The 26,771-nt window shown below is 36.8% G+C and overlaps 1 protein-coding gene across 1 annotated transcript in view; it reads right to left on the reverse strand.

The window, feature by feature from the left end:
• PPP2R5A (protein phosphatase 2 regulatory subunit B'alpha) overlaps positions 1–26,771 on the reverse strand; it is a 94,107-nt gene that overhangs the window by 12,628 nt on the left and 54,708 nt on the right. Inside the window, exons 4-5 of the mRNA XM_082612033.1 lie at positions 4,246–4,338; positions 684–814 (exon numbers count right to left, since the gene is read on the reverse strand). Of these exons, the coding sequence (XP_082468159.1) occupies positions 684–814; positions 4,246–4,338 (224 nt within the window). The remainder of the gene's footprint in view (positions 1–683; positions 815–4,245; positions 4,339–26,771) is intronic.

Genomic DNA, 26,771 nt, shown 5'->3' on the forward strand with positions numbered 1-26,771 from the left:
CAAAATTTTTTAAACAAGTGCTCAAATAGATAACCAGACAAACTCTCCTCTCAATAAATTTTAAACATCAGTAACACCGGTATTATCTACTAAAAACTGTCTTCATTACTACTATCCACTTAGATGAGAAGTTACAAGAAAAAGTTAGATGCAATCAAATGATATCCACAAAACAGGCTAAAAATGACTCAAATACTATCAGTTAAGTTTCTAAGTTTCAGACTTTAAAAATTAACCTAAAGGGGCTTCCCTGGTGGTGCAGTGGTTAAGAATCCGCCTGCCAGTGCAGGGGACACAGGTTCGAGCCCTGGCCCGGGAAGATCCCACATGCCACAGAGCAACTAAGCCTGTGTGCCACAACTACTGAGCCTGTGCTCTAGTGCCTGTGAGCCACAGCTACTGAGCCCACGCACCACAACTACTGAAGCCCCGCACCTAGAGCCCATGCTCCACAACCAGGAGAGCTGCCGCAATGAGAAGCCCATGCACCGCAACGAAAGAGTAGGCCCCGCTCGCCACAACTAGAGAAAGCCTGCATGCAGCAACGAAGACCCAATGCAGCCAAAAAATAAATAAATAAAATAAATAAATTTATTTTAAAAAATTAACCTAAAAGAACTGGAATAAAAAGAAAATATGGAAGGGAATAAAAAGTGCTGTATATGAATACACAACCAATTTACCTGAGGAAAATGTTGTTAATTTGTTTTCTGATGAATGCTCTTAATCCAAGAAATTTCCCATAAATTCGATGCAGAACGGTCTTCAGGAAGTCACGTTCTCTGGGATCTTCACTATCAAAAAGCTCCAGGAGCTTTAAAAAAAATCTGAGAAATTACTTTTTAAAAATAATCGAGCTAAAACTTCACTCTATTCTAATTTTGATTTTAAGATAATCCACAAAAGCTTTAAAAGTTTTAAAAAGATTCTGCCTCATCAGATTGACTTTATTCTTGCTAAATAATGAAACTAAAGAAAAGCTTATGGAGTCTTTTTTAAATTTCATTTTGAAAAATGACACACAATAAATAATATAAACACTTCAAGAAGTGGAATATTGTTTTTTGGCCTTGCCACTCATTTTAAAATGCTGACCTACTCCTGACTACTAAACATGGCTCATAATTTTAAAGTGTTGAAATGTGAGAGATTTTTAATGTTTTTTTATAGTATGTCAAAACTACATACAGAATCTTAAGCTTGTAGACCGCAACTTGTTAAATAAATGAAGTTTAAAAAATACACATGCACAAATGCGTATTTCTAGTTTACTAGGAAAATTTATACAAACTAAGGCTTCTTTTTTTGTGTGATCTTACACTAAAAACATTCAAGTCACCATGCCAACAGCTCAAAAATTAATATTTAGTTAATAGGTAAAATATTGGTAGATATATGCTAACAGAGAGAAAATCATTCATGAAATAACACTGAAATAAAAGATGAGACTACAGATTTTTATTTAAAGTCAGCTTAGCAAATGGCTGAAAAATTTTAAACCAGTTCAAATTGGCCAAATCAGCATTTTCCTACACCTCTACACAACTCTTCAGCAGAGGCAGGACAAAGAGATCTTTGAAAAATTTAAAGTCAAAAGCTCAAATTTCCATTTTAAAATGGTAAAGAAACCGAAATTCTTCAAAAAAAAGTATTACTGTATTTTAAATGAAACACTGGATTTTCTTAGGAAAAAATATACAATAACCCCTCTTTATAGAATACAATTACCTATGAAGTTGTCAAGGAATTTTATGTTCTGTACTTTGGGATTGATAATTACAGTCATGATGGCATGCTCTGAAGCTTAAGTTCTTTTTCCATTCTGTCTTGAATTATATGTAATTGTTTACATGTGTATCTCTTCTACAAGAGTGGGTATTCTTTGAGAGTAGTGATGACTTTAGTCACATTTATATAACCCTAAAGTGTCTGGCTTATAGTTTGCATTTGTTGTTTGCTAGATTATTAAGTACTGCATGCGGCTCCAGCAAAAAATATCCACAGAGTATGAGAATTTATGTTAATATACCTAATTAAGTCACTTTAAATTATTCTAATTAAAATAGCTAAACTATTCACTTAAGACACTCAAATCCAAGCTCTGATGTTGGGTTTACTTGGAAGATAAGCTTTGAAATTAATAAAAGGAACCCTTAATTGTTAAGGTCGCTATGTCTAATTCAAGAACAAACATTATGTAATACAAGTTGATCCTCAGGGTCAACGTAAAATAGTAGAGAACAGTTGATAGCTAAGTGTCAAATCTATTTAAATAAGTTATTTTGAAATATTACAATCTAAATAAAACAATCTATTTTATATAATCAAATTTACAATCTATTTATATATAATCAAATATAACCAAATCCTGATTGTGCCATTTTCTAGCTCTGTGAATTTGGATATAGTCTAGCTCTTTATATAAAAGCATATAAGGACAGTGCCTGGCACATAAAAAGCACTCAATAATTCTTAGCTTCCTCCTTCTGAAATCCTATGATTTGAACATAACCTGGAACTACACACTTGTTTTCTTCTCTTGAAATAACAAACGTCCAAATTTATACTTTACATCTTTCTCTTGTACTTCTAAGTCTTAAACTTACCACATAATCAAATAATTTCAAAATACAAAAGCTGAGAGTTCTCATAGTAATATTTATTGAATGAAGCAACACACTAAGAATACCTCAGAGCAGTGATCTGTGAAATCACAGTGATATAAACTGCTAGAAACAAATTATTGGGCCTTGGCTTCTCAGATAATTCAGGCACTTAGAGTAGAACGTAGAAAATGGGTCCTACCCTACCAGTTTTCTTCTTGTTCCCCCTCAAATCCACTGAATAATATAGCAGCCAAAACACCTCAAGCTCCAGAGTGAGGAAGCCCTAAGGCAATTGTTCCACTCAACCTGCTATTATCTTAAATACAATTTAACGTGGCATTACTAAAGTGCCTTAATACACTGTATTCCTTCTGTAGCACACAAGAGCTACAGAAGGAAATAAATATGCATTCAATTGCAATGACCAAAATAACATAGCTCCATTTAATCTGACTGCTTTTAACTTGTAATTATTGAAATGAAATTAACATTTTACTGTTAACACACACCTAATATTTCTTCATAGTTTATGAAGAACTACTTGAATGGCTGAAGGACATATTCTTGACAATGTTCTTCACTTATCAATACTTCACAGCTACTAGTCAAAATACTTTATCTGGTAGTTACAGGAAATGACCAAAAATGAACTCCAAATATGTGGAACTCATGCTTGTATAATCTTTATCCTAGGGGACACACAATGGTGGGAAGAGGGTAGCAAACGTCCTTGTAATGATCTTTAATCCTGGGCTCAGCACTTCATTACAACCCTTCCACCCATCTCCTTTCTTTAAAATGCTAATTAGTTTAGAAGAGGAGAATTCCTAATGAGACCCAACTTACAGATAAGTATTTCAAAAGAGAAAATGTACCCAGAGAGGTTTGGTCTACTTCACAATTTTGTCTAGGGCCAGCAAAGACCACATAGTTAAAAAGAGACCATTAAGTTGTTGAAAAGATTTTGAAAATAAAAATAAACACATTCTGAGAAACTAATTTTGAGTATTTAGGATCCCCCAAAACCAACTAATAATCAACTTATAAAAAGAAAGAAGGTATCACATATGTTTAACTCTATCTCCTTTTCTTCTTAAAGATCCCATTTTATCTGTGGTTTAGGAACTGGGTGGCTAGAATGCCTAAGATGGGAAGGGGGAAAAAAAAAAGGAAAGGTAAGTGACACTTGATGATAAGAAAGGAGCATAAAGCCCAAACTTCTAACAATAATTCCATTTCTATTTTTTCCACCCTCTGTCATTTCAAAGTCATAGTGCTTAGAACCATATGTCAAGTTCAAGCTCAAAGACTTAAAGATTTTAAAAAAGGTTTCCTCCCTAGTTATACCAAATTTTCTAAGTTAGATATTCCAGAAAGGCTTGCTTTTCTGGTCTTTATAAAACAACTATGAGGATTTAGGATTGGATAGGATAATTTGATTGACTTCACTAGAAGGCCACCCTTGATTAAAAAATACTCTTGTATTCTCAAAGCTACTTACTTTTATTCTCATTGCCTGGCAAGAATATTAAGTGCTGTTAAACAGAAATCCTTAAAGTTTTGAAAGACTATTTTAATCACAAGTTAATAAATCATTGCTAAGATGAATATAAAAATTTAAGACATCAGAATTCCTTACCTGTTGTACAAACTTCTGATCAATGTATCGCTTTGCAATGCTAGGCTGGAAATCAGGGCTCTCCAAAAACCTTAAGAAGAATTCATACACCAACTACAAGACAAAGTGAAATAAAAGCTAAGATGATGCCTATAAAATTTTACCTTAAGTCATTACTTCATACCAAAAACATACCTCCCTTACCAACTTAGTAAGGATATTTCAGATCTCATTAAAAAATGTCATGAGTTGGTAACAGTTTTTAAAAAACTAAATATATATGCACAGTTTGGTCTCCTAAGCTAGTAGATTTTGGGATTTATTTATTGTGTTGCATCATTCATTGAAAATATTAACTTACAGGAGCCAGATGCCTATAAAATATTTAATTTAGAAGACTATTTTGCGCTCCATAGTCACCGGGAACCCTTCTCCAGGGGACCACTAACCTACCTCAGCTTAATCTCCAGAGTTCCTTAAATGCAGGATCAGAAACCTCCAGGTAAGAGTAAACTGAATTATAAGGGGCAGTGTATCAATATCAATTTAAAAAAAGAGAAAAACTTCAAGTCTTTCTATAAAACTACAGTGGGAAAAAATTAAATCAAAACCAGGATATCTTATCCACACTTGGGAAGTAATGAACCAAATCATGTAAGTACAGGGCTCAGCAAGACATGTCTGTGCACCACAGTGAATAAACTAGAAGTCCTAACAAGCCTTCTGCTAAAAAGTGCCAAACATCTTAAAAATACAGTATTCCCTGCTTAACCATGGGAGCTAAGTTCCAAGACCCCCCACTGGATGACTGAACCCTCAAATGGCACCAAACCCTGTTTTCTGTTCATATCTTCTTTTTTTTTTTTTTTTTTTTTTCTTTTTGCAGTATGCGGGCCTCTCACTGTTGTGGCCTCTCCCGTTGCGGAGCACAGGCTCCGAATGCGCAGGCCCAGCGGCCATGGCTCACGGGCCCAGCCGCTCCGCGGCATATGGGATCCTCCCAGACCGGGGCACGAACCCGTATCCCCTGCATCGGCAGGCGGACTCTCAACCACTGCGCCACCAGGGAGGCCCTGTTCATATCTTCTAACCACAAACTTAATGACTTTTCCATCTTCACTAAGCACTGTGGCCATAACTTTTGCAGTCTGAGGTGTGACAGCAAAACTAGCACGATTTTTTTTCCTTCCTCAGAATTTCACAGATCTTAGCAACCTCAGCACATGCTTTTTTTCTTTCCTTATTAAGTTGAGAACTTCCACCTTTTGCTTAAAGGAAGCACTTTACAGCTTCTCTTTGGCATGTCTAAACTGCCAGCATCACTATTCTTGCACTTTGGGGCTGTTACTCAGTGAAACATAAGGGTTACTTGAACGCAAGAACTGCAATACCGTAACAGTCGATTTGATAACAGAGGTAGCTCCTAAGTGACTAATGGGCTGGATATGCTGGACAAAGATATGATTCACATCTTGATGGGAGATTTCAACATGCTACTCAGAATGGCGCACAATTTAAAGCTTATGAATTGTCTATTTCTGTAATTTTCCACTTAATATTTTTGAACTGCGTTTGATTCCAGGTAACAAACTGCAGAAAGCAAAACCGTGGATAAAGGGGGACTATTGTAATAGCAAAATATTCACTTGCTACCACAAATCAGAATTAAAAGTAATGTTTAGTTCAACTTACCTACATCACACCTACATCTACCTTTCAAGGAGAAAGGCAAAAACACTGAAGTTTTTTTCTATGGTAACCTAATAGGTATAAAAGGCAGGAGTCTAGCCCAAAATGTGCCTTAATTTACTAGCTATTAAACAACATATCAAGCTGGCACCCTAAAAACAAAAAAGGAGGATTAGATCCCAAAGTAGAAATAGTCATTCAATAAACATTTAGGTAGCCAGTTAGGCCACAATATAGACAGGAGGTGGGGAAAATTGCTACACTAAATTTACAGACCTCACAACATACAAAAAGCATTACCAGATCTGAGCTCCATCATTCACCACAGAATAGCAAATTTTTACTGCAGTGAGTTCAATAATATGCTAAGGCTAACAACAGTTTTGAGATCTGAGTAAATATTGTTTGGTTTGATTCATCTTTGCCCAACTATGCAAAAAGAGTGATGCTTATCTGGTCTAATTATTATCTAACTTAATATTTAATGTTAAGTATGAATTAAGAATATAATGAGGGCTTCCCTGGTGGCACAGTGGTTAAGAATCCGCCTGCCAATACAGGGGACACGGGTTCGAGCCCTAGTCCAGGAAGGTCCCACATGCCACGGAGCAACTAAGCCTGTGTGCCAAAACTACCGAGTCTCTCTCTGCTTTAGAGCCTGCGAGCCACAACTACTGAGCTGGAGCACCACAAATACTGAAGCCCATGTACCTAGAGCCCATGCTCCGCAGCAAGAAGAGCCACCGCAATGAGAAATGTGCACACTGCAATGAAGAGTAGTCCCTGCTCACTGCAACAAGAGAAAGCCCAAGCGCAGCAACGAAGACCCAACACAGCCAAAAATAAATGGACAAAATAAATAAAATTTTAAAAATTTACCATTCTACCCACCACCAGTACCTCCCATCAGGGGACTTGCACAAGCCTCTTAGACAGCCTCCTCCACCAGAGGGAAGAGAGCAGAAGCAAGAAGAACTATAATCCTGCAGTCTGTGGAACAAAAACCACGTTCACAGAAAGATAGGCAAGATGAAAAGGCAGAGGGCTATGTACCAGATGAAGGAACAAGATAAAACCCCAGAAAAACAACTAAATGAAGTGGAGATAGGCAACCTTCCAGAAAAAGAATTCAGAATAATGATAGTGAAGATGATCCAGGACCTCGGAAAAAGAATGGCGGCAAAGATTGAGAAGATGCAAGAAATGTTTAAAAAAGACCTAGAAGCGGGCTTCCCTGGTGGCGCAGTGGTTGAGAGTCCGCCTGCCGATGCAGGGGACAGGGGTTCGCGCCCCAATCCTGGAAGATCCCACATGCCGCGGAGTGGGTAGGCCCGTGAGCCATGTCCGCTGAGCCTGCGCGTCCAGAGCCTGTGCTCCGCAACGGGAGAGGCCACAACAGTGAGAGGCCCGCGTACCGCAAAAAATAATAAAAAATAAAAAAAAATAAAAAAATTTAAAAGACCTAGAAGAATTAAAGAACGAACAAACAGAGATGAACAATACAATAACTGAAATGAAAACTACACTAGAAGGAATCAATAGCAGAATAACTGAGGCAGAAGAACGGATAAGTGACCTGGAAGACAGAATGGTGGAATTCACTGCTGCAGAACAGAATAAAGAAAAAAGAATGAGAAGAAATGAAGACAGCCTAAGAGACCTCTGGGACAACATTAAATGCAACAACATTTGCATTATAGGGGTCCCAGAAGGAGAAGAGAGAGAGAAAGGACCCGAGAAAATATTTGAAGAGATTATAGTTGAAAACTTCCCTAACATGGGAAAGGAAATAGCCACCCAAGTCCAGGAAGGGCAGAGAGTCCCATACAGGATAATCCCAAGGAGAAACATGCTGAGACACATGGTAATCAAACTGGCAAAAATTAAAGACAAAGAAAAATTACTGAAAGCAGCAAGGGAAAAATGACAACATACAATGGAACTCCCATAAGGTTAACAGTTGATCTCTCAGCAGAACCTCTATAAGCCAGAAGGGAGTGGCATGATATATTTAAAGTGATGAAAGGGAAGACCTACAACCAAGATTACTCTACCCGGCAAGGATCTCATTCAGATTCTATGGAGAAATCAAAAGCTTCACAGACAAGCAAAAGCTAAGAGAATTCAGCACCACCAAACCAGCTCTACAACAAATGCTAAAGGAACTTCTGTAAGTGAGAAACACAAGAGAAGAAAAGGACCTACAAAAACAAACGCAAAACAATTAAGAAAATGGTCATAGGAACATACATATCGATAATTACCTTAAACATGAATGGATTAAATGCTCCAACCAAAAGACACAGGCTTGCTGAATGGATACAAAAACAAGACCCATATATATGGTGTCTACAAGAGACCCACTTCAGACCTAGGGACACATGCAGACTGAAAGTGAGGGGATGGAAAAAGATATTCCTTGCAAATGGAAATCAAAAGAAAGCTGGAGTAGCAATACTCATATCAGATAAAATAGACTTTAAAATAAAGAAGAGACAGGAAGGACACTACATAATGATCAAGGGATCAATCCAAGAAGAAGATATAACAATTATAAATATATATGCACCCAACATAGGAGCACCTCAATACATAAGGCAACTGCTAACAGCTCTAAAAGAGAAAATCGACAGTAACACAAAAATAGTGGGGGACTTTAACACCTCACTTACACCAATGGACAGATCATCCAAAATGAAAATTAACAAGGAAACACAAGCTTTAAATGACACAATAGACCAGATAGATTTAATTCATATTTATAGGACATTCCATTCACAAGCAGCAGATTACATTTTCTTCTCAAGTGCTCACGGAACATTCTCCAGGAGAGATCACATCTTGGGCCACAAAACAAGCCTCAGTAAATTTAAGAAAACTGAAATCATAACAAGCATCTTTTCTGACTACAACACTATGAGATTAGAAATCAATTACAGAGAAAAAAACACAAACACATGGAAACTAAACAATACGTTACTAAATAACCAAGAGATCACTGAAGAAATCAAAGAGGAAATCAAAAAATACCTAGAGACAAATGACAATGAAAACACGACGATCCAAAACCTATGGGATGCAGCAAAAGCAGTTCTAAGAGGGAAGTTTATAGCTGTACAAGCCTACCTCAAGAAATAAGAAAAATCTCAAATAAACAATCTAACCTTACACCTAAAGGAACTAGAGAAAGAAGAACAAACAAAACCCAAAGTTAGTAGAAGGAAAGAAATCATAAAGATCAGAGCAGAAATAAATGAAACAGAAACAAAGAAAAAAATAGCAAGGATCAATAAAACTAAAAGCTGGTTCTTTGAGAAGATAAACAAAGTTGACAAACCATTAGCCAGACTCATCAAGAAAAAGAGGGAGAGGACTCAAATCAATAAAATTAGAAATGAAAAAGGAGAAGTTACAACAGACACTGCAGAAATACAAAGCATCCTGAGACGACTACAAGCAACTCTATGCCAATAAAATGGACAACCTGGAAGAAATGGACATATTCTTAGAAAGGTATAACCTTCTAAGACTGAACCAGGAAGAAACAGAAAATATGAACAGACCAGTCACAAGTAATGAAATTGAAACTGTGATTAGAAATCTTCCAACAAACAGAAGTCCAGGACCAGATGGCTTCACAGGTGAATTCTATCAAACATTTAGAGAAGAGATAACACCCATCATTCTCAAACTCTTCCAAAAAATTGCAGAGGAAGGAACACTCCCAAACTCATTCTATGAGGCCACCATCACCCTGATACCAAAACCAGACAAAGATACTACAAAAAAAGAAAATTACAGACCAATATTACTGATGAATATAGATGCAAAAATCCTCAACAAAATACTAGCAAACAGAATCCAACAACACGTTAAAAGGATCATACACCATGATCAAGTGGGATTTATCCCAGAGATGCAAGGATTCTTAAATATATATAAATCAATCAATGTGATACACCACATTAACAAATTGAAGAATAAAAGCCATATGATCATCTCAATAGATGCAGAAAAAGCTTTTGACAGAATTCAACACCCATTTATGATAAAAACTCTCCAGAAAGTGGGCACAGAGGGAACCTACCTCAACATAACACAGGCCATATACGACAAACCCACAGCAAACATCATGCTTAATGGTGAAAAACGGAAAGCATTTCCTCTAAGATCAGGAACAAGACAAGGATGTCCACCCTCACCACTATTATTCAACAGAGTTTTGGAAGTCCTAGATATGGCAATCAGAGAAGAGAAAGAAATAAAAGGAATACAAATTGGAAAAGAAGAAGTAAAACTGTCACTGTTTGCAGATGACATGATAATATACATAGAGAATCCTAAAGATGCCACCAGAAAACTACTAGAGCTAATCAATGAATTTGGTAAAGTTGCAGGATACAAAATTAATGCACAGAAATCTCTTGCAGTCCTATACACTAATGATGGAAAATCTGAAAGAGAAATTAAGGAAACACTCCCATTTACCACTGCAACAAAAAGAATAAAATACCTAGGGAGACAAAAGACCTGTATGCAGAAAACTATAAGACACTGATGAAAGAAATTAAAGATGATACAAACAGATGGAGAGATATACCATGTTCTTGGATTGGAAGAATCAATGTTGTGAAAATGATTATACTACCCAAAGCAATCTACCGATTCTATGCAATCCCTATCAAATTACCAATGGCATTTTTTACAGAACTAGAACAAATCATCTTAAAATTTGTATGGAGACACAAAAGACCCTGAATAGCCAAAGCAGTCTTGAGGGAACAAAACAGAGCTGGAGGAATCAGACTCCCTGACTTCAGACTATACTACAAAGCTACAGTAATCAAGACAATATGGTACTGGTACAAAAACAGAAACATAGATCAATGGAACAAGATAGAAAGCCCAGAGAGAAACCCACGCACTATGGTCAACTAATCTATGACAAAGGAGGCAAGGATATACAGGGGAGAAAAGACAGTCTCTTCATTAAGTGGTGCTGGGAAAACTGGACAGGTACATGTAAAAGAATGAAATTAGAACACTCCCTAACACCATACACAAAAATAAACTCAAAATGGATTAGAGACCTAAATGTAAGACCGCACACTATAAAACTCTTAGAGGAAAACATAGGAAGAACACTCTCTGACGTAAATCACAGCAAGATCTTTTTTGATCCACCTCTTAGAGTAATGGAAATAAAAACCAAAATAAACAAATGGGGCCTAATGAAACTTCAAAGCTTTTGCACAGCAAAGGAAACCATAAACAAGACCAAAAGACAACCCTCAGAATGGGAGAAAATATTTGCAAACGAATCAACAGACAAAGGATTAATCTCCAACATATATAAACAGCTCATGCAGCTCAATATTAAAAAAACTAACAACCCAATCCAAAAATGGGCAGAAGACCTAAACAGACATTTCTCCAAAGAAGACATACAGATGGGCAAGAAGCACATGAAAACCTGCTCAACATCACTAATTATTAGAGAAATGTAAATCAAAACTACAATGAGGTGTCACCTCACACCAATTACAATGGGTGTCATCAGAAAATCTACAAACAACAAATGCTGGAGAGGGTGTGGTGAAAAGGGAACCCTCTTGCACTGTTGGTGGGAATGTAAATTGATACAGCCACTATGGAGAACAGTATGGAGGTTCCTTAAAAAACTAAAAATAGAATTACCATATGATCCAGCAATCCCACTACTGGGCATATACCCAGAGGAAACCATAATTCAAAGAGACACATGCACCCCAATGTTCATTGCAGCACGATTTACAATAACCAGGTCATGGAAGCAACCTAAATGCCCATTGACAGACGAATGGATAAAGAAGATGTGGTACACATATACAATGGAATATTACTCAGCCATGAAAAGGAACGAAACTGGGTCATTTGTAAAGACATGGATGGATCTAGAGACAGTCACACAGAGTGAAGTAAGTGAGAAAGAGAAAAACAAATATAATTTATTAACGCGTATATGTGGAACCTAGAAAAATGGTACAGATGAACTGGTTTGCAGGGCAGAAATTGACACACAGATGTAGAGAACAAATGTATGGACACCAAGGGGGGAAAGTGGTGGTAACAGTAAGTAAAGTGTTTCCCTGAGTTCTGTGAGCTGTTATAACAAATTATTGAACCAGAAGAGTGGGTCATGGTAACCCCAGATTTATAGCCAGTTAGTCAGAAGTATGGGAGGCCCAGACTCTCGAATGCCAACTGCAGTGATGGCAAGACCCCAGTCTTGATGGACTGAGCCCTTAACCCCTGGGGTCCTTGCTAACTCTGGGTAGTTAGTGTCAGAATGAATAAATTGTAGGACACCCAGTTGATGTTCACAGAGAACTGAAGAATTTCTTGGTGTGGAAAATCTATATATTTGGTGTCAGAAATGTTGAGGGTAGAAGAAACAAGTTTTCCTTTAACTGTGTTTAGTGTGAATAGATAGCAGGTAAGCTCCAAAAAGCTCATTCACGTACTGGGGAAGTAACAAAAATAAAAACATATAAAATGGTATATACACAAAAACTATATGGCACAAACTATGAGTTCAGGAGACATTTAGAAAAGGGCTATATCACTGTGGAATAAGGTCAACAGTAAAGTTTTAAGGAGGACATAAAACTTGAGCCCTGCATTAGGTGTGATTTTGGACAAATCGAGAAGAAAGAGGAGGGCTTTTATAAGAAAGGTAGATGTCTCAAGAAGAAGATGGTGTAGCGTAGGGGCTGGTGGGTATGAAATCAGAAGACTCTTTATGCAGATTCCAAGTTAAAAGCTGTGGTAAGGAGGGGCCAAGTTAGCCCTGAGTCAAGCATGGCATGCATTCGCCTGTATATTCTACCTCTTAAGATGTACACCAGAAATTCAGGGCTTAAGGCTTATTAGTTTTAACAGTAACAGCATGTCTTTTGGGAGACTTATATGACATCAAGCTCCAGATCAAAATGAATCCTCTAAATCACATATACAGTTGAAACCTGCGCCTATCACAGATATGACATATCATTTCCTACACAGGTTTCATCTGCATCACTTACCTGACACAGTGAACATTAATTAAGTGACCAGTCAAGATGAGTAGCAAAAAGCTTTTATGCAATCAACTTAGCACCACTGAAGAGATGATGACAAAAGGTTAAATACATGTTGAGTAATCCCAAACAGAGGTCGAAAAACACGAGTGACCTACAGAGCTAAAATTCTTCAATATGGCACAACTAAGACCATGCTTCTATAAAACTGTACCCCGCCCCCACTGTCACTCTCTCTATACCCTTTATCCTGCATTACTTTTTTTCTTGTATTTATCACACCCTGACATAGTATTATTTATTCTTTTCCCCTAGAGTGTAAGACAGTTTGCTTATTACTTCAATGCTTTACCCCCAATATTTAGAATAATGCCTGAAACACAACAGATGCCCAATAAATATTTGCCGAATGAATGAAAATCATAGTTGAGAAACTGTATTTGTATTTCTGTATTAAAGTTTCTCTGTGTTCTTCCACATGAAAAAATAATTTGCTCCAAGAACCTAACAAACAGTGCTGCAAAGGGACAATAGATACTTTCAGCAATGGGCTTATTTCTCTAATAAAATGGCAATCTTCACATATGTTCAAGGTCCTCCTATTCCTTTAATCCAAAAAATACCCTAAAAGATGAAAGATAACTAAAAAGTGTAAGGAAAGAAGGATAATCTTAGCATTCTATTCAGTACTGTGTCCTTTCTAAGGCAGTTAAAATAAAATACATAAAATTCTGGTCTTTACCAATAAAAGATTTTAGAAGGTACACCACAAAACAGCATAGATCATTAATGTATTTGAAAATAAGACCTGTAGAAAAAGCTAAAGGACCTAGAAATGTTTGGCTTAGAAAGGCAGACTTAAAAGCAACTTTAATGATTTACAAATACACAAAGGGTCTTTTTTAAGGAGTATGCTGACTGAATGTTTTCCCACCTCCATTGAGAGGAAAATAATTTAAACGGGGCTTTAAAAACTGATTTAATATTTGAAAGAATTTATATAAGAATTAACGTATACTAAATTCAATGACGGATATTAAGTGCCTAGAACACTGCCTGGGACATAGCAAACACTAACAAAATCTTAGTTCTATAAGAATCTGGGTTGTTTTTTTTTTCTCCTTTTAAAAATAGGACATATTCTGCACAAACCTTGAATAGCTTAAATATGATCAGCCTATTTTTCCGCTGCTCTTTTAACCATAATAATTAAAAATATAATTAATAACAAATCACTATTTACAATTAAAAAGGTCAAAGTAATGAAAATGTTTCTCAACCTTAAAATAAGGATAAAAGATGTTCCTTTTCTATTTCTGTGTATAAGCGTTGGTGCATTAAGTCATAATCCTTATAATTTTTGATTCTTAGAACATGCAAATATTTAAAATATAGCATCTGATCAAGAGCTATTTGGATGTGAAGGTGTACATTATAAAATATATATGTCCCCACTTTAAATTTCTACTTATACAGATCATAAAGAAGAGCCTCTAGTTCCTCAAATCAAGTTATCCTAAAAAGGTCTGTGTTCTATTCAGTATCCTACATAATTACATCTTAATTATCTGTGCCAAAAAAAGAAGATAGTTGATAAAAGAAAATAAAAATACTACATAACCTGTCTGTATTCCAGGTTAGTATAGCAGTCATGCCTCTCTAATTATCTAGAAGTAGGTATATAGAAAATTACTATCTTGTTGGTCTTCAATAAATACAAAGCAATAATACTTAGGAAAGAAAATTTAAAAATAACTTATAGCTGTTTTACATCAATAATTATCATATAATACTCAGTAAATTAAAAGATATGGCCAATTCACTATCCCCAGTGCTAAAATGGCCTTTCTTTTGTTCTTTCTTCCATTTATTCCATTGTTCATTAGTATTTCCATTACAGTATGGAAAAAAAAGTAAAAAGAAATTGTAAATTAGCACCTTTTTAGAAAATCCACAAAAAGTTTGAAGAAACAAAAATGTGAAAGGTCTGAAATTACTTGAGATTATTCCCCTCATTAACTAAATTTAATGTTTATTTTTCATCCTGGCAAATTAATTTCTAGCATCAAAGACCTGATAAGCTATATGTAAAATGTAAACTTTTAGTACAAAAAAAAAATTCCAGGTGACATGATTCAAGGTATATTAACAACAAGGAAAGAAATTTTCATTGAGCAAACTTCCTCAGTGCTACACTCTCTAAAATTTCATTCATCAGAACAGCTTTAACATTCCACTCTAAAAAAAGTATGACTAAATAATGATGTAGCTACTGACAAATCCTATCAATCAGTTCACTTCGCATTTAACAGACCATCTGACTGCCAAATTTAAAAACTGTATACCAAATTTTAGTTACTAGAAAGATTTTTAACTATAAACATATATATCCAGAGCAGAGCCTTTTAATCAGAAGACCATGGCTATGTAATATTTCTTGGGTATCTATGAATTTGTCTTGAGAGAAAACTCATTTTTAAAAAATCATATTTTGAAAGTAACTCACCATCTCCTAAAATGTTAAGAACCACTAGTTCCAGTGAATTTAAGTGAAACTTCAAATCATACCAGTGAAAAACAGAAAGCACACTGTATATATGGCTGCATATTTACTGTTAATTCCCAAGGGCATATAAAAATATCTTAATGGAAAAATTGTTTTTAAAAATTCAAAGACTGAGGGTTTTTTTCAGGTTATCCAACTACATGTGATTAAAAATATATATAACTTACTGGCTAATGAGAATTTCATGCTTTTAAAACCTTTGCATCATTAAACCTAGTATCACTAATTTTATACCAACTATGACATGAAATTTCAGATGAACCCTGTGCAGTGCTACTAAAACATAGTTTACCACTTCAGATTTTCTATTCTATAAGCTCTAATGTGCTGATAAATCTCAAAAGTTTTTATCAGTTTACATTAATCCTAGGATTCCTCTTTCAGTTTATTTGGATGTATAGGTGCTAGACAGAGTGAATAAATAATGAGGCAGACTATTGCTTTAAAGTGTCCCAAATAGTTTAGAATGTAAATTTCTTTCTCATCTTTTATAATAAAAATAGAATGAAATGGCACTAATAAATATAAGTCCTTGTAAAATAAAAACTAAACAATACAATCTGGAGGAATTCCCTGGTGGTCCAGTGGTTAGGTCTCCACACTTTCACTGCTGAGGGCCTGGGTTCAATCCCTGGTTGGGGAACTAAGATCCCGTGAGCCATGTAGTGCAGCCAAAAACAAACAAACATAATCTGAAGCAACACCGAACACCCATATATAAAAGCAAGGTTCCTCTCTATCTCCCAGGAACTATGTAGAAAATAGCTGATGTTATCCATCCTACTGTCATTAACAAATCTATCACTTTTCATTTTATTCAGGATAGACTCTTGCCTCCAATGGTTCAAGCCTGTTGCAGGCATTGTTGCTTAGCTAATCTAACACCCATTCCCTTTCCCCTGCATGTCTCTACTACTGAAGCTGGAAAAACTAAATTGATTCTGTCAGTCTGCCTTTCAACCAGAGTAATGGAAAAATGAAAATGAGTATGGAAAAAAGAAAAATTAAAGACAATCCAACAAAATGAAGAAAGAGATAAGAAAAACAAAAAGATTTCAAGAGAAAGTGATATATATAGACAGAAGCAAAGAGCCAACATATGAATAGCAGGTATTCCCAAAGAAGAAAACAATGTGGTGGAACAAAAGAAATACTAAAAAGTATTATTGAAGAAAACTTTTCAGAAATAAAAGTGGGTTTTTTTTTTTTTTTACAGCAAAAGAACACTATTCAACTGGGAAAACTGATGTAGAAAAATCAACACTTATGTATAGACCAAGAAAAGCAATTGGCGGGACTTCCCTGGTAGCACAGTGGTTAAGAATCCACTGCCAATGCAGGGGACACGGGTTCGAGCCCTGGTCCAGGAAGATCCCATATGCCGAGGAGCAACTAAGCCCGTGCGCCACGACTACTGAGCCTACGCTCTAGAGCCCCTGAGTCACAACTACTGAAGCTGGCACGCCTAGAGCCCGTGCTCCGCAACAAGAGAAGCCACTGCAATGAGAAGCCCATGCACCGCAGTGAAGAGTAGCCCCTGCTCGACGCAACTAGAAAAGGCCTGTGCGCAGCAACAAAGACCCAATGCAACCAAAAAACAACAACAAAAACAAAAACCAATTGGCCATTAAAGGAAAAATATCCTTTGGGCATCCAGGCAGAAAGAGCAAGAATATAAGAGGAAAAAAATCAGACTGAAATAAGAAGACAATGGAATAACATATTTAAGGTACTTAAGGAAATTAAGGAAAGATGCTGAACCAAGGACTTTATATCAATTCAAATTGACCTTTAAACATAAAAAAAAATAAATAAATGCTAGAGACAAACTGAGATGAAACATGCAACAACTCAGGAAGTAGTGTTCCCATGAGCCCTTCTACTAAAGAATGAGCTTCAAATTACCAAGAAATGGTCAGAGAAACTTTTCATAAGGATTGATAGTAAATATTAAATATATTACCTGTAGAACTAATGACAAGTGTTGGGCATAAAGGTGACAGAATAGTACAAAATCAGTTATATATTCTAACTATGTACAACTATCAGAAATAGGGAGTTGGAGGAGGGGAAGGAGAAGAGTATGGGAAGTAGAAGAAGCTCTGAATTGACATGTAAGTATTTACTGTGAAAGTAAAAGGCTATTATTACTTTACATGAGATGCTAGAGAGGAAGGAAGTGGGGGAAGAAAAGACTACTTACTACCTTCAATATTGTTCATTCTGAGAATCAATAAACTAACTACAAAAGAGGGAACCAAGGGTATCATTTAAAGGTATCAGCATAAAGGTAACCATAACAAAAAATATATACCTCTTCCTAAATATCAAAAGTATATATTTTAAAAAATGGGAAGGCAAAGAAAACAGTACAGTTTTAAAAAATTGTGCTAGATTCCACTCAGATGTTATCCCATTCAGTTCTTACAAGGCCCTGTTTTAGGCCAGTTTCATAAAGGAGGATGCAGAGAAATTTAACAGCTTAACTAAGGCCATTTCTGTAGAAAAGTTATCAAAACTGGGATTTGAGTAGAGGTCTGTCACCAGAATCATTTCCATTTCACCATACTTTGTAATGATACTAATTCTCTTTATTTCTTGTTAGAATGTGTATATATAAACTTTTGTTCCCTTTAACTAAGGCACATCTGTACCTGTATAATTATACCTTTAAAAGGTAATTTATGAGGGCTAAAAAAGAAAAAGTGATAGCTAGTGGGAGATTGGTGCTTAATTATTGGTGCTTAATGAAGCTTAAAAGGTATTAATTAAACTTCATAAGAATTTGTATATACTTGTTTTAGAGCCACACATGATATCTAGGGGAGGCAGTAAAGCTTTTAATAATGGAGAGCAAGGACTCTGGAGTAACACTTTTGTGGTAAATCTTATTCTACCACTTTTTGTATAATCTTGGGCAGGATTCTTAATCTATTTTAGTTTCATCTAAGCTTATCTATAAAAATATGAACAATACCTACTTTATAGTTTTACTATAGAGATTAAATAAGATGATGTATATGTAATATAATTTGGTAAAAATGATCAGCAGTCTCATAAATAATGCTGTTGGTCATATGTAGGTAAATACATTCAATTCCCTAGAACAACACTTCACTGTGCTTGCCTGCAGATTTTAGGTCACTAATACTATCGTAAAAATACAAAAGTCATCCTGTCAGAATAGCTATTATAAAAAGATCACAAATAACAAATGTTGGTTAGGATATGGAAAAAAGAGAAGACTTGTGCACTATTAGTGGGAATGTAAATTGGTGCAGGCACTGTGGAAAATATTAGGGAGGTTCCTCAAAAAACTAAAAATAGAACTTCCATAGGACCCAGCAATTCCACTCCTGGGTATATATCCAAAGAAAACAAAAACACTAACTTGAAAAGATACATGCACACCAATGTTCATAGAAGCATTATTTACAATAGGTAAGGACTTCCCTGATGGTCCAGTGGTTAAGACTCTGCACTTCCACGGCAGGGGGCATGGGTTTGATCTCTGGTCAGGGAAGTTCTGCATGCCACATGGTGCGGCCAAAAAGAAAAACAAAAACAATAGGCAAGATATGGAAGCAACCTAAGTGTCCATCAACAGATGAATAGATAAAAAAGATATATATACACAATGGAATACTACTCAGCCATAAAAAAGAATGAAAATTTTGCCATTTGCAACAACATGGATGGACTTGGAGGGTATTATGCTAAGTGCAATAAGTCAGACAGAGAAAGACAAATATCATATGATATCACGTGTGGAATCTAAAAAATAAAACCGACTAGTGAATATAACAAAAAAGAAGCAAACTCACAGATATAGAGAACAAACTGGTGGTTACCATCAGGGAGAAGAAAGCAGGGAGAGGCAAGATTGGCATAGGGGATTAAGAGGTACAAACTACTATGTGTAAAATAAATAAGCTCTAAGGATACAGCACAGGAAATACAGCCAACATTTTACAGTAACTAAAGTGGAGTATAATTTATAAAGATTTTGAATTACTATATTGTACACCTGAAACTAATATTGTAATCAACTACAGCTCAATAAAAAATATTAAAGTCATTATAGTTAAAGCATTAGGCAAGAGTTACTTTCACTTTCTCCCTCAGAGCTTTGCTTATTTTGAAAATAAGAAAATATCTGTAAACTGAAGGTGTCATATGAGTCTTCTCAGAGTATTTTAATTAGACATTCTGGGGAACAAAAATAAAACCTAATGTATATAGTAAAAAAACCAATCATCATAAAGACTAGCTATATAAGAGCATGTGCAAAAGAAACTCTAAACACATGTAAGTATATTTTATAGCTATAATGGAATTTTTGTAACAGTTTTCATAATACAGCATAAGAGGTGTAAGATGTTCTACTCTGAATCTTATCTAAAGAGTTCTAGTTACTGAAGTATCAAATGTGGTAGTGCCAATGTGATTCAACTGAGTGAACCTTAGATGATATTACATTAAGGTCACATATTTGAGGGGAATGTTTGAAGCAGTTAGAGCTAGATAGAATTAGTTTGGGAAGGTTTAATGGAAGAATTGGTCCTACTTATATAATATATTCCCCCACCCCCCGCCACTTTCCCCCCTTGATGTCCATACATCTGTTCTCTACACCTATCTCAATTTCAGCCCTGCAAACCTCTTCATCTTTACCATTTTTCTAGGTTCTGCATATATGTGTTAATATATGATATTTGTTTTCCTTTCTGACATAACTTCACTCTGTATGACAGTCTCTAGATTCATCCATGTCTCTATAAATGACCCAATTTCATTCCTTTTTATGGCTGAGTAATATTCCATTGTATATGTGTATCACATCTTCTTTATCCATTCGTCTGTCGATGGGCATTTAGGTTGCTTCCATGACCTGGCAATTGTAAATAGTGCTGCAATGAACACTGGGGTGCATGTGTCTTTTTTTTTTTTTTTTTTTTTTTATGGTACGCGGGCCTCTCACTGTTGTGGCTTCTCCCGTTGCAGAGCACAGGCTCCGGACGTGCAGGCTCAGCAGTCATGGCTCACGGGCCCAGCCGCTCTGCGGCATGTGGGATCCTCCCGGACCGGGGCACGAACCCGCGTCCCCTGAATTGGCAGGCGGACTCTCAACCACTGCGCCACCAGGGAAGCCCCATGTGTCTTTAAATTCTGGTTTTCTCTGGGTATATGCCCAGTAGTGGGATTGCTGGGTCATATGGTAATTCTATTTTTAGTTTTTTAAGGAACCTCCATACTGTTCTCCATAGGGGCTGTATCAATTTACATTCCCACCAATAGTGCAAAAGGGGAATTCCCTTTTCTCCACACCCTCTCCAGCATTTGTTGTTTGTAGATTTTCTGATGAAGCCCAATCTAATTGGTGTGAGGTGATACTTCACTGTAGTTTTGATTTGCATTTCTCTAATAATTAGTGATGTTGAGCAGCTTTCATGTGCTCCTTGCCCATCTGTATGTCTTCTTTGGAGAAATGTCTATTTAGGTCTTCTGCCCTTTTTTGGATTGGGTTGGTTGTGTTTTTTTTTGTTTCTGTTTTTTGGTTTTTTTGCGGTACGCGGGCCTCTTATTGTTGTGGCCTCTCCCGTTGTGGAGCACAGGCTCCGGACGCGCAGGCCCAGTGACCATGGCTCACAGGCCCAGCCGCTCCGCGGCATGTGGGATCTTCCCGGACCGGGGCACGAACCCGTATCCCCTGCATCGGAAGGCACTCTCAACCACTGCGCTACCAGGGAAGCCCAGTTGTTGTTTTAATATTGAGCTGAATGAGCTGTTTTTGTATTTTGGAGATTAATCCTTTGTCTGTTGATTTCTTTGCAAATATTTTCTCCCATTCTGAGGGTTGTTTTTTCGTTGTTTTTTTTTTAAATTAATTAATTTATTTATGGCTGTGTTGGGTCTTCGTTTCGGTGCAAGGGCTATCTCTAGCTGCGGCAAGCGGGGCCCACTCTTCATCACGGTGTGCAGGCCTCTCACTATTGCGGCCTCTCTTGTTGCAGGGCACAGGCTCCAGACACATAGGCTCAGTAATTGTGGCTCACGGGCCCAGTTGCTCCATGGCATGTGGGATCTTCCCAGACCAGGGCTCGAACCTGTGTCCCCTGCATTGGCAGGCAGATTCTCAACCACTGCGCCACCAGGGAAGCCCCATCTTTTCGTTTTGTTTGTAGTTTCCTTTGCTTTGCAAAAGCTTTTAAGTTACATTAGGTCCCATTTGTTTATTTTTGTTTTTATTTCCATTGCTCTAGGAGGTGGATCAAAACAGATCTTGCTGTGATTTATGTCAAAGAGTGTTCTTCTTATGTTTTCCTCTAAGAGTTTTAAAGTGTCCGGTCTTACATTTAGGTCTGTAATCCATTTTCAGTTTTTTTGTGTGTATGGTGTTAGGGAGTGTTCTGATTTCATTCGTTTACATGTAGTTGTCCAGTTTTCCCAGCAACACTTAATGAAGAGACTGTCGTTTCTCCCCTGTATATCCTTGCCAACTTTGTCATAGATTAGTTGACCATAGGCGTGTGGGTTTATCTTTGGGCTTTCTATCCTGTTCCATTGATCTACATTTCCGTTTTTGTACCAGTATCATATTGTCTTGATAACTGTAGCTTTGTAGTATAGTCTGAAGTCAGGGAGTCTGATTCCTCCAGCTCCGCTTTTTTTCCCTCAAGACTGCTTTAGCTATTCGGAGTCTTTTGTGCCTCCATATAAATTTTAAGATTTTTTGTTCTAGTTCTGTAAAAAATGCCATTGGTAATTTGATAAAGATCACACTGAATCTGTAGATTGCTTTGGGTAGTATAGTCATTTTCACAATATTGATTCTTCCAATCCAAGAACATGGTATATCTCTCCATCTGTTTGTATCATCTTTAATTTCTTTCATCAGTGTCTTATAGTTTTCTGCATACAGGTCTTTTGTCTCCCTAGGTATTTTATTCTTTTTGTTGCAGTGGTAAATGGGAGTGTTTCCTTAATTTCTCTTTCAGATTTTCCATCATTAGTGTATAGGACTGCAAGAGATTTCTGTGCATTAATTTTGTATCCTGCAACTTTACCAAATTCATTGATTAGCTCTAGTAGTTTTCTGGTGGCATCTTTAGGATTCTCTATGTATACTATCATGTCATCTGCAAACAGTGACAGTTTTACTTCTTCTTTTCCAATTTGCATTCATTTTATTTCCTTCTCTTCTCTGATTGCCGAGGCTAGGACTTCCAAAACTACGTTGAATAATAGTGATGAGAGTGGCCATCCTTGTCTTGTTCCTGATGTTAGAGGAAATGCTTTAAGTTTTTCACCATTAAGAATGATGTTTACTGTGGGTTTGTCATATATGGCCTTTACTACGTTGAGGTAGGTTCCCTCTATGCCCACTTTCTGGAGAGTTTTTATCATAAATGGGTGTTGAATTCTGTCAAAAACTTTTTCTCCATCTATTCAGATGATCATATGGTTTTATTCTTCAGTTTGTTATATGGTTTATCACAATGATTGATTTATGTGTATTTAAGAATCCTTGCATCCCTGGCATAAATCCCACTTGATCATGGTGTATGATCCTTTTAACGTGTTGTTGGATTCTGTTTGCTAGTATTTTGTTGAGAATTTTTGCATCTATATTCATCAGTAATATTGGTCTGTAATTTTCTTTTTTTGTAGTATCTTTGTCTGGTTTTGGTATCAGGGTGATGGTGGCCTCATAGAATGAGCTTGGGAGTGTTTCTTCCTCTGCAATTTTTTGGAAGAGTTTGAGAATGATGGGTGTTATCTCTTCTCTAAATGTTTGATAGAATTCACCTGTGAAGCTATCTGGTCCTGGACTTTTGTTTGTTGGAAGATTTTTAATCACAGTTTCAATTTCATTACTTGTGACTGGTCTGTTCATATTTTCTGTTTCTTCCTGGTTCTTCTTGGAAGGTTATACCTTTCTAAGAAGTTGTCCATTTCTTCCAGGTTGTCCATTTTATTGGCATAGAGTTGCTTGTAGTAGTCTCTTGGGATGCTTTGTATTTCTGTGGTGTCTGTTGTAACTTCTCCTTTTCACTTCTAATTTTATTGATTTGAGTCCTCTCCCTCTTTTTCTTGATGAGTCTGGCTAATGGGTTATCAATTTTGTTTATCTTCTCAAAGAACCAGCTTTTAGTTTTATTGATCTTTGCTACTGTTTTCTTTGTTTCTATTTCATTTATTTCTGCTCTGATCTTTATGATTTCCTTCCTTCTACTAACTTTGGGTTTTGTCTGTTCTTTCTCTAGTGCCTTTAGGTGTAAGGTTAAATTGTTTATTTGACATTTTTCTTATTTCTTGAGGTAGGCTAGTATTGCTATAAACTTCCCTCTTAGAACTGCTTTTGCTGCCTCCCATAGGTTTTGGGTCATCGTGTTTTCATTGTCATTTGTCTCTAGGTACTTTTTGATTTCCTCTGTGATTTCTTCAGTGATCTCTTGGTTATTTAGTAACGTATTGTTTGGTCTCCATGTGTTTGTGTTTTTACATTTTTTTCCTCTGTAATTTATTTCTAATCTCATAGCGTTGTGGTCAGAAAAGATGCTTGATATGATTTCAATTTTCTTAAATTTACTGAAGCCTGATTTCTGACCCAAGATGTGATCTATCCTGGAGAATGTTCCATGTGCACTTGAGAAGAAAGTGTAACCTGCTGTTTTGGGATGGAATGTCCTATAAATATCAATTTAATCTATCTGGTCTATTGTGTCATTTAAAGCTTGCGTTTCCTTATTAATTTTCATTTTGGATGATCTGTCCATTGGTGTAAGTGAGGTGTTAACGTCCCCCACTATTATTGTGTTACTGTCAACTTCCTCTTTTATAGCTGTTAGCAGTTGCCTTATGTAATAAGGTGTTCCTATGTTGGGTGCATATATACTTATAATTGTTATATCGTCTTCTTGGATTGATCCCTTGATCATTATGTAGTGTCCTTCCTCGTCTCTTATAACATTCTTTATTTTACAGTCTATTTTATCTGATATGAGTATTGCTACTCCAGCTTTCTTTTGATTTCCATTTGCATGGAATATGTTTTTCCATCCCCTCACTTTCAGTCAGTATGTGTCCCTAGGTCTGAAGTGGGTCTCTTGTAGACAGCATATAGATGGGTCTTATTTTTGTATGCATTCAGCGAGCCTGTGTCTTTTGGTTGGAGCATTTAATCCATTCACGTTTAAGGTAATGATCGATATATATGTTACTACTACCACTTTATTAATTGTTATGGTTTGCTTTTGTAGGTTCTTTTCTTCTCTTGTGTTTCCCACTTAAAGTTAAGTTCTTTCGCATTAGTTGTAGAGCTGGTTTGATGGTGCTGAATTCTCCCAGCTTTTGCTTGTCTGTAAAGCTTTTGATTTCTCCGTTGAATCTGAATGAGATCCTTACTGGGTAGAGTAATCTTGGCTGTAGGTTCCCTTTCATCCCTTTAAATCCCTTCCTTTTCATCACTTTAAATATATCATGCCACTGCCTTCTGGCTTGTAGAGTTTCTGCTGAGAAACCAGCTGCTAACCTTATCGGAGTTCCCATGTATGTTATTTGTCGTTTTTTCCCTTGCTGCTTTCAATGATATTTCTTTGCCTTTAATTTTTGTCAATTTGATTACTATGTGTCTCAGAACGTTTCTCCTTGGGTTTGTCCTGCCTGGGACTCTCTGTGCTTCCTGGACTTGGGTGGCTATTTCCTTTCCCATGTTAGGGAAGTTTTCGACTATAATCTCTTCAAATATTTTCTCGGGTCCTTTCTCTCTCTCTTCTCCTTCTGGGACCCCTATAATGCAAATGTTGTTGCATTTAATGTTGTCCCAGAGGTCTCTTAGGCTGTCTTCATTTCTTCTCATTCTTTTTTCTTTATTCTGTTCTGCAGCAGTGAATTCCACCATTCTGTCTTCCAGGTCACTTATCCGTTCTTCTGCCTCAGTTATTCTGCTATTGATTCCTCCTAGTGTATTTTTTGTTTCACTTACTGTATTGTTCATCTCCATTTGTTTGTTTTTTAATTCTTCTGTTTGTTCTTCAATTCTTCTAGGTCTTTGTTAAACATTTCTTGCATCTTCTCAATCTCTGCCTCCATTCTTTCACTATCATTATTCTGAATTCTTTTTCTGGAAGGTTGCCTATCTCCACTTTAGTTATTTTTCTGGGGTTTTATCTTGTTCCTTCATCTGGTACATAACCCTCTGTCTTTTCATCTTGTGTATCTTTCTGTGAATGTGGTTTTTGTTCCACAGGCTGCAGGATTGTAGTTCTTCTTGCTTCTGCTGTCTGCCCTCTCAAGATGAATTCTTAACAAACTTTCTGCCTGAGGTTGAAATTTGAACCTGCCAGAGGTTGAAAAATGAAAATTGAAACTTTTATTTCAATTATTGTATTGTTCATCTCTTTTTGTTTGTTCTTTAATTCTTCTAGGTCTTTGTTAAACATTTCTTGCATCTTCTAGATCTTTGCCTCCATTCTTTTTCTGAGGTCCTGGATCATCTTCACTATCATTATTCTGAATTCCTTTTCTGGAAGGTTGCCTATCTCCACTTCATTTAGTTGTTTTTCTGGTATTTTATCTTCTTCCTTCATCTGGTACATAGCTCTCTGCCTTTTCATCTTGTCTATCTTTCTGTGAATGTGGTTTTTGTTCCACAGGCTGCAGGATTGTAGTTCTTCTTGCTTCTGCTTTCTGCCCTCTGGTGGATGAGGCTATCTAAGAGGCTTGTGCAAGTTTCCTGAAGGGAGGGACTGGTGGTGGGTAGAGCTGGCTGTTGCTCTGGTGGGCAGAGCTCAGTAAAACTTTAATCCGCTTGTCTGCTGATGGGTGGGGCTGGGTTCCCTCCTTGTTGATTGTTTGGCCTGAGGAGACCCAACACTGGAGCCTACCTGGGCTCTTTGGTGGGGTTAATGGCGGACTCTGGGAGGGCTCACGTCAAGTAGTCTTCTGAGACCTTCTGCTGCCAGTGTCCTTGTCCTCACGGTGAGACACAGCCACCCCCTGCCTCTGCAGGAGACCCTCCAACACTAGCAGGTAGGTCTGGTTCAGTCTCCTATGGGGTCACTCCTCCTTCCCATGGGTCCCAATGCACACACTACTTTGTGTGTGCCCTCCAAGAGTGGAGTCTCTGTTTCCCCTAGTCTTGTCGAAGTCCTGCAATGAAATCCTGCTAGCCTTCAAAGTCTGGTTCTCTAGGAATTCCGCCTCCTGTTGCCAGACCCCCAGGTTGGGAA

The sequence above is a fragment of the Mesoplodon mirus genome (genome assembly GCF_964341445.2).
Source record: "Mesoplodon mirus genome assembly, chromosome: 3".
NCBI lineage: Eukaryota > Metazoa > Chordata > Mammalia > Artiodactyla > Ziphiidae > Mesoplodon > Mesoplodon mirus.